The following is a 12,360-nucleotide window of genomic DNA, read 5'->3' as shown; positions in this document are numbered from 1 at the left end:
TGGCAGAAGGGCCCCCAAGTACATCAATAAATATGGCCGGTGGTTCCTGGGCGGGGCCGGCCCGGTGTACCCCAAGGGGCTGCCGCTGCCCTCAGCCCCTGTCGTTCTGGCTCCGGGGGGCCACGATCCGGTAGTGGACAGCATGTCCTCCCCTTTTGCCCCGTAGGAGGTTGGGGGTGCCTGTGCCAGCAGGACCGGCCCCAGACCCCAGCTCGGGTTCTGCCAGGAGAAGAAGAGAGGCCACATTAGTAGGTCCCATGTGTGGCACCCACCTCCCCTCAGTCCACTGGTGGTGGCATGGCCGGGCCCCCTCGGCCAAGTATACTCCAACCTTGGCGTCAGTGGGAAGGAAGTCTGAGGAATGTCCCACCCCTGGGGCTACCAGCCCTCCACCCAGTGGGAGCACTCAGGACGTCGGCCGGGTTCCTTCTCAGTCCACTGCATTTATGAGATGTTTAGCCCCTAGTAGAACTCAGCGCGGAACTCACTGCCACCAATCAGGTTTATGAGCCTATCACACTTCCTGGGTATCTTCTTTCTCCTGAGCTGGTTTCAAACTGCAGACCTTGTGGGTAGCAGCCCAATGCATCACCCACTTTGCCCCCCTAGTAAACTGCTCCATAAAACGCACGTGTCCCCCCATTCTTCCATTTGGGGTGAAGGGGTACCTAGAGTCCACCCATTTCATAGCTGGGCAAACCGAGGTGGCACACCCCCTCTTCTTGGGGCGAAGGCCTCAGGAAAGCCAGCCTCTGCCTGTGTAAAGAAGTCCTGTGGAGGCCTTGCGCCAGCCTGGCCAGTCAGGGCCTCAGCTGTTTCCTCTCTAAAACCAGAGACACCTACGCGAGAGCTACCCCAGCCTGGAAGGCCGCTGGCCCCTAAGGGTGAAACTGCAGATGACAGACATTTGTGTCACCCAAGAAACTCCTACTTGTCCTTCAAAACCCAGAGTAGGAATGACCTCCACCAGGAATCCGCCCTCTGAGCACCGTCTCAGTCGCTCCCATAGTTGAACGAGTGTGGACAAATGAGGGGGAGGTGCTGTTTTTCCAGGGGGAGAGAGGCACCCAGGAAGGAAAACCTGGCTGAGCCCCTGTGCCACGCCCCCCGCCCCAAGTGTTCCCAGAACAAACATTGGGCCTGGGAGCAACAACTTTCCATAGGGAACTGCCCTTGCAGCCATCCCTGGCCCTGGGTACCCTAGCCTCCACAGGGAACACGGGGTCCCCCAAATTAGGGGAACTGGAAGAGGTCCCCACTGTGAGGTCTCGGGCCAGTCACCGAACCTCAGCACTTCACCTGGAACGTGGGGTCTCTTCCCCTGCACACCCCTGCATCCACCTCCACCTCCACCCAACTGTTCCTGAGCCGGTCCCAACGCTGAGGGACTCTGGGACAGCCGCTCGCTGGAGCTGCGATGCTGCCAAGCACCCTGGAAGCAGACTGCCTCATCTTTGCCCCCGAAGGCAGCTGGTTGGTTCCGGACTGTGCCACCAGGCAGGATATGGCTCGGGACAATCCACTCTGAGGTCTTTAGTTTCCCCCAGGGCCCCCGTCGGCATCCAGCAAACCTGGGCCAGTGGAGCAGAGCCAGGCCTGGGATCTAGGATGGAGCTCTGGCCTGACCTGTTACCATCTGGGTGACCCCCAGGGAGCCCCGAGAGGCCCTGAGCCTCAGGTTCTTCATTTGCAAGATGGCCATCAAGACTGCCCACGCAGCAACACGCCATCCAGTGTTGACCCACAGCAACGCTACCGGACAGGGTAGAACCGCTTCTTCGAGTTTCCCAGACTGTGGAGAGCGGGCAGGGTTGAACCAAAGCCCTTACAGTTTTATGCCGCCAGGGCCCCATGGGAGGGACTGGAAATGATCAGTATAATTCTCGGTGGCAGCTGCTAACCACTCTCATCAATGATATGCCCCCCATGTGGGCTTTCAGTTAACATCTACTGTGAACCCCGGGCCACCAGGGAGGGGCCCAGCCCCTTTTCTGCTCTCTTCTAGGATCCCCTCCTCCAAGCCAATGTTCCTGGCTGGCTCAGGGGGCTGCTGAGGGTGGGTGGGGGAGTGGGGCAGTCAGGGGCATGCCTGGCTGTGTCTCTGCTGTCTGCCTGACAGAAGAGGCAGAGGCACCATCAAGGAGCCTGGGATGTGGCCCTCGGGCCCTCCTCTGGGTGGGCCACGGGCTGGGGGAGATGGTGCTGCTCTTTCGGGGCTTGAGGGAAGCTAGGTGGTGTGGTGGGACGGGCTTGGCAGCCATGCAGGGCAGCCCTAGGCCTTGTCCCGAGCTGGCCTCCGGTGGGGCTCCTTTTCCAAGAAAGCTTCTCAATCCCTCAGCAAGAGGGGCCGCTTCCCATACCCCGGGGGGGCCCTCATTGCAGGGTGGGCAGCTCCGGAAAGCAGGGGCCCAGTTGCTGTCTGGAGCCCTTGGCCCGCCCAGGCTGGCACTCTGAGCTGGCTGAGTGAAGGAGGGGGCTCCCTTCGCCTTCCTACTTTGGGCCTTGGGTTCCCAATCTTTAAAAGAGGCTCCATGACAAAATAATAATTTATAAATTATCAAGGGCTCATGAGGGAGAGGGGAGTGGGGAGGGAGGGGAAAATGAGGACCTAATTGGGGGGGGATTTAAGTGGAGAGTAGATGTTTTGAGAATGATGAGGGCAATGAATGTACAAATGCGCTTTACACAATTGATGAATGTATGGATTGTGATAAGAGTTGTATGAGCCCCTAATAAAATGATTAGAAAAAAAAGAAAGAGGCTCCAGGTTGCCCTGAGGCTTCTGTGTGAGAGGACAGAGGTGGAAGGTCAATGAAGGGCAGAGGCCAGGCCTGGGAAGGGGCACACCAGCTCCATCCAGAGGGGCGAGGTCTCCTGCGTCCCACCGTAACTTATGTCCCCACTCCAGGCACAGGAGGGGCCCGCCTGCCCTGGGTCTGACCTTTGCTTGAGTCTCCCCAACCTTCCTTCTAGAACCTTCTCAGCCCAGGCCCGGCTGGATGCTCTGCCCTCAACAACCTCCTGGTACTCCCACACCCCGAGGGGTCTCCCCAGCTTCTTGGTCTTGCCCTCCCTCTTCCTCTTCACTCCCCTCTCCTTGACCTCGCTAATTCAAGTCTCCACTCAGAGGTCACCTCTTCCAGGCAGCTCTCCCTGAGCCGCCCTGCCTGTACTGGCCCAGCCTAGGGCCAGGGCGGCCTGTACTTCCCAGGCCATGGCCTCTCTCACCCTAAACTCCGTGAGTGCTGGGCTACATGTGTGTCCTCTGCTGAGGACTGGCCAGTAAGGGGCCTGGCACCAAGTAGGTGCTCTTTCCCTCCAGGGCCCAGTACGGGTGCCAGCCCGGCAGCCGGCTGGCCAGCAGGACGGAAGAATCAGTGTCTGCGGGCTGGGCCCAGCCCCGGGAGCCACATTCTGTGTTCTCGGCCCTTCCTGGAAGGGGCTGCCCCTGCCTGCCCGCCCTGCCATTACCTGGCCAGATGATGGCTTCGAGCAGGGTGACCCGTCTGGCCAGGAGCTCCAGCTGAGCCTGCTGCTGCAGGAAGCTCTGTAAGCTAGGAGCCTGATGGGAGATTGAGAAAAGCAGACAGTGCAGGTCCAGCCTCTGAGGGCTGGGGGCGCCGAGGGGAGAGTGGGTGGGGCGGGGGAGCTGCCTTCAGGGCAAGAGTTCTGACTCCCAACTGGCTTTCCCTCCTGAGGTGGCCACGGGGCTGGCTCATCAAGTGACCGGATGGAAGAGGGCGGACTGCTGGGTAAATGCCTGAGGCAAGGGTCTGGCTCTCAGCCCCTCGAAAGGAGCCCCTGGGAGGGTTAGGGGGACTCAATGGGAAACTGGAAGTGGGTGATCTGGTGTACGAGGTCCTGCTTGGGGGAGGAATTCAGACACTGAGGGATCCCTGACCCATAGTCCTCTAGAGCCTGGCTCTGCTACCCACAATCCCTTGCTCCATGACCCACTGCCCTGCAGAGCTGGAGACCGGCTCTGTAACCCAAACTTATTCTCGTCCCAATGCCTGTCTGCAGGCTGACTCCATTATCCATGGGCTTCCTGTAGGCCTGGGCTCCAACTTTATTACCCACAATGCCTGGCACAGTGGGACCTTAGCGTGATAGCCATAGTCCCCTACTGCCTGGAAACCACATTACCCACAAGGTCGCCCATTACCCACAATGCCGGAGGCCCAGCTCCACCCACAGGGGGTGGGAGCCTGGGTTTCTAAGGCCCCCTTTAGCTGTGGAGGAGGGGACCAGGCCTTGAGGGGTGATGGTCTTGGCTTCCCAGGGCTTCTGAGTCCTGGAGACACTGCCTGGGGTAGGCACCTGTTCCAGTCTTGAGACGGGGCCCAGACCAGGGCCACCCCAGTGGGGCTTGGGAGCAGGCTAGCTGGTGGGCAGGGGCTGGGTTGTCTGTCCGTCTGTCTGTCTCTACTCACCATAGAGCCCAATCATTGTTTCCAAGATTAAAACCCTCTCAGCTAAAATCTTCAAAGCCTCGCGTAGTTGGTGCAACCCCTCCCCCTGCGGAGGAAAGAGACAGATGCAGCCGTGAAGGGGGTAGGGGAGGGGGACCCTGCAAAGCCTGTGGGGGGCTCATGCTCCACCCCGGACATGCACCTGTAGCCCCACACCACCTGCCACAGCCCAGGGCCCATGGTCAGCTGGGACAAGACCAGGAGAGGACAGTCTGGAACCAGGCAGGTAGAAGCAGTCCCCCAGGACCCCCAACAGGTCATGTGGGACCCCAACCTGCTGTGTTCTCCTCACACCACAGCAAACAAAGCTGCCCTGCGGCAGGGGCGCCGGTCCTATTCCAGAACCTGCAGGTTCTTCTCTCGGTCTGGCGCCAGTCTGCAGGGTGGATCCATTACCCAGAATCGTCCTGAAAACCTTGGCTCTTTTATTACCCACAATGCCCAGTGCTGGAGATCACCAGGGAGTCAGCCTGTCCTGGAACCGGCCACCTACCAGTCCTTCCCAGCCACCTGCAGGATCCCTGCGCCACTCCCAAGCCACCTGCACTCTTGTTGATGTGATGTCCTTTGACCTGACACACTGCTTGCCTTAGGCACTCCACTCCCCAAAGAAACCAGACTCATTGTGACAAAGAGTTGATTCCAACTCATGGCCGCACTGTGTGCTGGAGGCAGTAGAACGGCTCCCGCCATCGTTGTGACAGCAGCAGGCTGCCAGGGCTTTATGCGGTGATGCTGCTGGTCGAAACCATTCACCTTGTAGGTTAGTGGATGAGTGAGAGCCATTTGGGGCATCTGGGATGGCATTCAGCAGTCCCTGCTGATGTTTCCCTCCAGGCTAAAGTGGACAGGTAGCACAAGGTGGGCAGGGGGATGTTTATCTGGCATCAACGCTAGGAAACTCATGCTTAAAGGGCTGGCAAGACTGAGGCTCCTTAACCCCTCTCACTTGGGCTCCCTCAGCCAACCCTCCTACAGAGTTCCGCCCCAGGCCACCCCACTCTGGGGCTCCCCACTCACCCAAGTGCAGCCAGCTGCTGCTCAGAGCTCCTGGCAAACACCTCGCTGGCCGCATGCCCTGCCTCCCCTTCCAATCAGCCTGTCCTTCCCACCCACAGGGCAGGCCCATGATCTGGCTAACATTCCCTCACTAGTGCAGACTGGAGATCTTTCTGGAACATTGCCATCTTCATTTTAACAGAGCTCGAGGACAGTCAATGGATCTGTGCTGAAACCGACCGTAGAGTCAGGGTGGGGTGTTGAATGAGGAGACTGGCACCCCTGACTGGGCTCCCAGTATAGTCTGAGCAAGCTTCCCGGCCTGCCCACTGCAGCCTGGGGGAGTGTCCCAAGGTCACCCGGTAGCTGCATACCAGGGTCTAAAAATGGATGACCTTCAGAAATTCTGTTAAGCCACAACTGGAATGGAGGAGGGGACAAGCTGACATTGCCGTCCCGAGGGCACGCAGGATGAGGACACTGGGGCTTCCACCAGGTCGCCCGGCCCCTCCAGGGAAATCCATCCAGGAAAAGAGGCAACGAACAGATGGGCAGCAGTGCTTTCCGTAGAAAGTAACTAGAGCTATGACGGGCCAGTGTAACGTGGGAACCTTTGATTCCATTTTGGCTTTTTAAAAAACAAACAAACCCAAACCAGCTGATAGAGTTTTAGGAACTGAAAAGCTAGGAACTGTTCCCTAGTGGAACTACCCATTGCCAACTCATCCCGTTGATGCCGATTCATGGCGACCCCACAGGACAGGGTCGAACCGCCCCGGTGAGCTTCCGAGACTGTAACTCTCTATGGGAGTCGAAAGCCTGTCTTTCTCTCAAGAAGCGGCTGATAGTTTTGAACTTCGGACCTTGTGGTTAGCTATCCTTAAGATTGACGGTCTCAGAAAGCCTCTGCAGAGACAGCGTGACTTGGAATTGGCTCAACGGCAGGGGGGTTGGTTGAACACACAAGGAAAGAGAAGACCCCAAAACCAAACACTGCCATCGAGTCGATGCCAACTCAGAGCAGCCCTGTAGGGCAGGGTAGCCTTGCCCCTGTGAGTTTCCGAGACGGCAGCTCTTTATGGGAAGAGAAAGTCCTGTCATTTTCCCGAAAGGAAAAAGAAATTATTAAGAACTGGTGGAAAAAAAAAAAAAAAAAAGAACCGGAGAATCTCAAGCTGCAGGGCTCCTGGTGGCGGTGTGGATTATGTGTTAGATTGCTAACCTCAAGGTCAGCAGTTTGAAATGAACTTGAGAGAAAGATGACCTTCAGGGGGCCTTTCTCCTCTGTCCTATAGGGCTGCTAGAGCTGACTCGATGGCAGTGAGTTTGGTGGCTGAATGTCCAGGAAGCATGGACGTGTACGCACGTACCAAGTCTTGGTAAATTTGAAAAAAATCCAATCTGGGGAAATGTTTTACAAACTAACGAACCACATGTCACCACGGAGTCCCTCCCTGGCTGGCTGTTTGCAAGGCTGACACCGGGGTCCCCTCCCAGGGTGACCTGCCTTCCACACCCAGGATCTGGACAGTCCCACGCTGCTGTGTGACAGCCACAAACTCGGCGTGCCTGTCCCTTCTGGTTTTCTTTGGTGGTGGTTGTCGGCAGCTGTCGAGGTGACCCCATTCATGGCAAGCCCAGGCACAACAAAAAACAGCCGACTATGGGCCCTGTGAACAGGCTGGCTGCCAGGCCTTTCCTTCCAGTCCCGCGGCGTCTGGAAGCTTCGCTGAAACTGGTTCAGCATTGGAGCCACACACAAGCCGCCCGGACAGGAGAGGAGCGGCTGTGTGCCAAGCGCTTCAGCTGGGAAGCGAACCTGGGTCTCCCGCGTGGAAAGCCAGAATGATCCCATGGGGCCCCCAGGCTCCTCTTGCTCTCTCCTACCATTGTAAACGTCTCCCCCAACTCCCCAAGTCCAAACTGGCATCTCAGTGTTGCTCAGCTCACCTGAGTCTGTCCTCACTACCCCCAGTTCCTGCACCCACAATCTCCCCGCAGGATACCCAAGTCAGCCTCCTTTCTGGTTGCACTCTCTCTCCATTCACCAGGTGGCTCTTTCCCAAGCAAAGAGCTGAGCATGTCGCTCCCCTGCTTAACCCTGTTCAAAATTCCTTCCCACAGCTCTCTACGTCTTCTCAGCCTCTTAGGTCCCTGCTCCATCTCTGCTTGTCATCTCCGTCGGAGTTCTCTGGACTCACTCTGGCCTCTGGGACTGTGCACGCGCTGTTCCTTCTCCTCTGACCATCCTTCCCCTGCTGAATGCATCTTTCAGAACTCAGCCCTGGTCTCTTTCTCCACTAGGCTGGGCGAGAGGCTGCCCCTGGGTCCTCACAGCTGAGTGTCCCTCTGACCAATGGCTGCAGACTTCAGGCCTGTTTCTGGCCGCTCCACTGTGGGGGACTGTGTCCAACGCCAAAGAGGTGATTGGGAATGTTAGCTGATTTCTGTGTTTGGGGGGCCGAACAGCCAGGCCTTTTCTGCCCCAGTTCTGCCAAGGTTTTGCTGTGCAGAGCGGGGCCTCGTGTTGGCTCGGCCTGCAGTATGCTTCTGAACCACCAGGTGTCACGGCTGAGCTGCAGTTGGGCCAACAGCCTTGAAAGCTGTACTAGGGTGATGGTAGGTGGAAAGGATATATGATGGGAGCCAAGGGGCTGGGGGTGGGGGTGGGGTCCTTTTCCACAGTGGTCATTCATCCTTGTCTGCCAACAATAGAGTTGTCCCCAAAGCCTCATGCATCCCCCAGCCCAGCAGGCCCCAGCCCAGGCAGGCAGCAAGCAGGCAGAAGGAGAGGAGGGTGAGTGGGAGATGGGTGGATGGGAAGGAGCCCTGCTACCTCTCAGCCCCAACCCCCACAGGTGGTCCGGGGCGTAAGGCCTGGCCCGGCCCTGATGGGCTAAGTAGCTCAGGGGGGGGGGGGCGGGTCTCTATGCAAGGTTGCACTGCCCAGCCTAATTCTGCCTCCAGCCTGCCTTTGCCCATTCTCCGTAGTTGGGCAGCAAGCCTGTTGTTACCAGACTAAGGGTCCAGGAGAGGCCAGTGGTCGTACCTAGAGAAGGCAAAGGCATGGGTCTACTCAACCCCGCCCAGCTTAGGAGTGTTCTAATCTCTGGGATCAAAGGGCAGGGGGGAGCAGGGGCTGGGTGACAGCAAGGGCCAAGAAGAGGCTTGCTAGAGAGGTAGCGGGCTCCCAGGAGTCACGGGGAGACATGGGGATAACTCGTGCGGGGTGGGGGGGCTCCCACGGCTGTATCCATCACTGACCCCACAATCAGGAGCTGGGGGTGCTCTGGGGGCCTCCATGTCCTCACTAACTAGTACCTGCCAAGAAGTGGGGCTTCCCAGCTGGCTTGCAGGGAGGGGTGGAGTGCGGTAAGAGACCCTCCCCTCCAACAGAGAGGCTCCTTTCTCTCTTAGAGGGGTGTTTGCCCTCACCTGCCAGCCCTTCCCCCAGTGTCTCCTAAATCAGGGGGACCATGGGGCTTTCAGGCACTGTGAGTTCCCCGTAGATGTCTCGAAGGTGGGTGGTGGTTTATAGTTACCCACAACTATCTCCAATCATTGTGTTGGTTTCTAGGGCCCCACATTAATCATGGAAGTTGGGGGCATGTGGTTTCTAGGCCCCCTTTCCCATGTAATCTAAGTCTCCTATGTATGTGACAGTTTCTATGCCCCCTGCCCAATCTTTATGGGTTTTCTTTGTGTACAATGGTGTCCAGGTCCTCGCCCCTTCCAGTTTCTGTGGTTCTCCTGCCCCTCTCCCCCACCCCCTCCGCCCCTTATATATGTGTCCCTGTGCATGTGATGTTGGCTAGGACCTCACTTAATGATAGGTCTTTTGGGCTTAGAGGGATCTAAGGGTTCTGACCTCAGTTTCCAGGTACAGATGTGTATATGTACACATCTGATGATTTCCTGGCCTGCCTTTCCCAAACTTCATGGATTTCTGGCCGGGTCTAGGTGCCCCATCCCTTTGAACACAGGGCTTCTAAAGTGCCCTGTCCCACTCTTTGGTTTGGATCGCTCTGACGCTGCCCTTGCCTTTGCTGGGACAGGACTTGAAGGCTGGGGTCAGCCTGAACCTTCCAGAAAGAGCAGGCAGAGCCACCCTGGCCTAGGAGGGCAGTGGAGGGAAGGCAGAGACAGGGACAATGGCAGAGAGCGTGGGGTCTGCTGGCCCTGCCCATTAGGACTGAGGCTTGCCAAGGGCCCTCCCTGGGAGACCTGGTGGCGGTGGGGAGGTAGAGGGGCCCATCGGTTCAGAATCCCGTCCTGAGCACTTGGGGCAGGAGGGGGCGTCGGGAGGCCAGTGGGGACAGGAGCTTACCCAGTGGCTCTTCTCACCAGGGTCTCCTTTGGGGCCAGGCTCTCCCTGCAAGGAGGGACAGAGAGAGAATCAGCAGGAGAGGGAAGGAGGAGAGAGAGAGAGAGGCCCAGGCATAGAGGAGAAAGAGGCAGAGACTGAGAGTCAGAGGCAGGCAGGAGCTTGAATGGGGCTGACATTGGAGAAATTGCAACACAACAACTGTTTGAAGACAAAGGGCAGTGAAAAAGAGCAACTGGGACCTGGCAGACATTTGCCCTTTGCAAGAGGAGCTCATCTGTGCTTTTATGTTTCAGGATTTGTTGTGTACGCCCCCGGAGGGGACACCCAGTCAGCCTGGCAAAGAGAATGCTAGCAGAAAGTTGAAGTATAAGTGATGGGAGTAGCCAGAGATCCAGCCCAGATTCCCAGGGAAGCAGAAGTTAAGGAGGCAATGTAAGAAACCGAGAAACACACGGAGAAACAAAATCTGAACTGGGCAGACTCGGGGGGCGCAGGGTGGGGAAATCAATGGGAAAGTTTGGTAGAACTAGATAATACATTTCAACGGTTGCCACCACCAATGAAATGGAATTTGGAGTTTAAGTCCCACCAAGGGGGATCGTTAATCTGTGCCATCCCTAAAAGCCAAACTCACTGGCATGGAGTCCCTTCAGGTTCATAGCAATCCTATATAGGGTTTCTGAGATTGTAAATTTTTATGTGAGCAGACAGCCTCACCTTTCAGTGAAGTGGCTGGGGGCTTTGAACCACTGACCTTATGGTTAGACGCCCAACACCTAAACCACAGTGCCACCATAGGCTCCTTATCAATACCCAAGGCTTTTCAATAAAACTCCAGGAAAGTCCATGCCTTAGGGATAAAGACTATGGCCCGGGACTAAGTGATTTGTTCTAGGACTAACAGCCAAACCCAACTGGCATTTTCTAGATAAAGCCTACACCCAAGCCTCCAAATGAGCAAGGTGGCTCATCTGTGCTAAAACAAAACTCAGCCCTCTTCAGGAGAAGGGAGAACAGAGTCCCGAGTCGCTGCAATATGTCACCTGCATTGTCTAGGATACAACAAAAAAGTAGCAGGCATGGAAAGAAGCAGGAAAATGCGACTCACGGTCAATAGTAAAAGCAATCAACAGAAACAGACCCACAGCCAATGCCTATGTTGGACGTAGCAGACAAGGGAGACATATTTAAAATACCTGTGAGAATAGTATTAAAGACGCTACTGGAATCGATATAATAGGCAATAAGATGGAATTTCATGGGAGAGATATGGCTATTAGCGGTGAAAAGAATCAAATGGAAATCCCGGAATTGAAGATTATAATACCTGAAATAAAATTCATTAGATGGCATTAACAGAAGATTGGATTGGACACAACAAAGAATCGAAACTGAAAGGCAGATAGGGAAGAGAAAAAAAAGCCCCATCTTTCTCCCAGGAAGTGGTACCATATATACTTGTGTATGAGCTGAGTTTTTCAGCGCAGCTTTTGTGGTAAAATTAAGTGCCTCGACTGATATTTGAGTCAGCTTATACTCGAGTATATACGGTAAGTGGTTTTGAACTGCTGACCTTGCAGTTAGCTGCCCAATGTATAACAGTGCCACCACCAGGGGTCCGGTAAATTTTGGTTTAAACAGGGTAAGTACCAGGAAAATCACATCCGGCACATTATAATCAGTCTACTGAAAACCAAGGATAAAGAGGCAATCTATACAGTCCAAGGGAAAAGCCATCACAGAACAATAGGGACAGCCGGTCCCTCCTGGGAAATTATACAGGGAGCAACCAGTTTAAGGCTGCCAACCTCCATTCTACGGCCACTGAAAAGATATGTCAAAACTTAAGGGAAACGATCTCTCTGGATAAATTAGGAACCCTGGTGGGACCGTTGAGTAAGTGTTGGACTGCTTCAAGGCCAGAGGTTCAAGCCCACCAGCTGCTACTAGAGAGAAAGAGGAGGCTATCAGTTCCCATAACGATTCACACTGTTAGAAACTCAATCTCAGGTCGCACTGAGTAGAACTGCCCTTTGGGGGCTTCCTAAGCTGTGATCTCTACAGGAGTGGCTCACAATGTCTTTTCTCCCAGGTAGCTATTGGGGAGAGCTTGACCCAGAACAGCCTTAAGGGCTTAACAACTGCGCCACCAGGGACCCTTTGGAACATCGTGAGTGGGGGGACGTAAAACAATGTTGTAAAAAGTACTCAATTTAATCTAAAAGAAAGCAGGCAAAGAAGAAAGGAGGGACAGATGGGATCAATAGGACACAAAGAACAGAATGGCTGGCTTGAACAGGGCCACATCAATGACGGTGCCTAGTAACTAGAAATGAACTACGTACATACTCGAGTAGAAGTCTACCTGAATATCCGCCCAGGCACCTAATTTTACCACAAAAACTGCATTAAAAATGTGCTGGAGGACACCCAAAGCCCATTTGTAGGCCACTAGACATCCCCTTACAGAAGGATCTCAGGGAGGAGACGAGCCAGTCAGGGTGTGATGTAGCAATGATGAAACATACAACTTTCCTCTAGTTCCTAAATGCTTCCTCCCCC

The 12,360-nt window shown here is 55.5% G+C and overlaps 1 protein-coding gene across 1 annotated transcript in view; it reads right to left on the bottom strand.

Moving 5' to 3' along the window:
* EMID1 (EMI domain containing 1) overlaps positions 1–12,360 on the bottom strand; it is a 45,173-nt gene continuing 32,813 nt past the window's right edge. Inside the window, exons 14-16 of the mRNA XM_045289541.1 lie at positions 9,799–9,843; positions 4,434–4,518; positions 1–219 (exon numbers count right to left, since the gene is read on the bottom strand). Coding sequence (XP_045145476.1) covers positions 92–219; positions 4,434–4,518; positions 9,799–9,843 — 258 coding nt within the window. The 3' untranslated portion in view covers positions 1–91. The remainder of the gene's footprint in view (positions 220–4,433; positions 4,519–9,798; positions 9,844–12,360) is intronic.

Source organism: Echinops telfairi, unplaced genomic scaffold, assembly GCF_000313985.2.
Source record: "Echinops telfairi isolate 266 unplaced genomic scaffold, ASM31398v2 ScPeMD7_29;HRSCAF=101, whole genome shotgun sequence".
Classification (NCBI taxonomy): Eukaryota; Metazoa; Chordata; class Mammalia; order Afrosoricida; family Tenrecidae; genus Echinops; species Echinops telfairi.
Note: the sequence above shows the minus strand (reverse complement) of the source record. Positions and strands in the feature narration are given on the sequence as shown.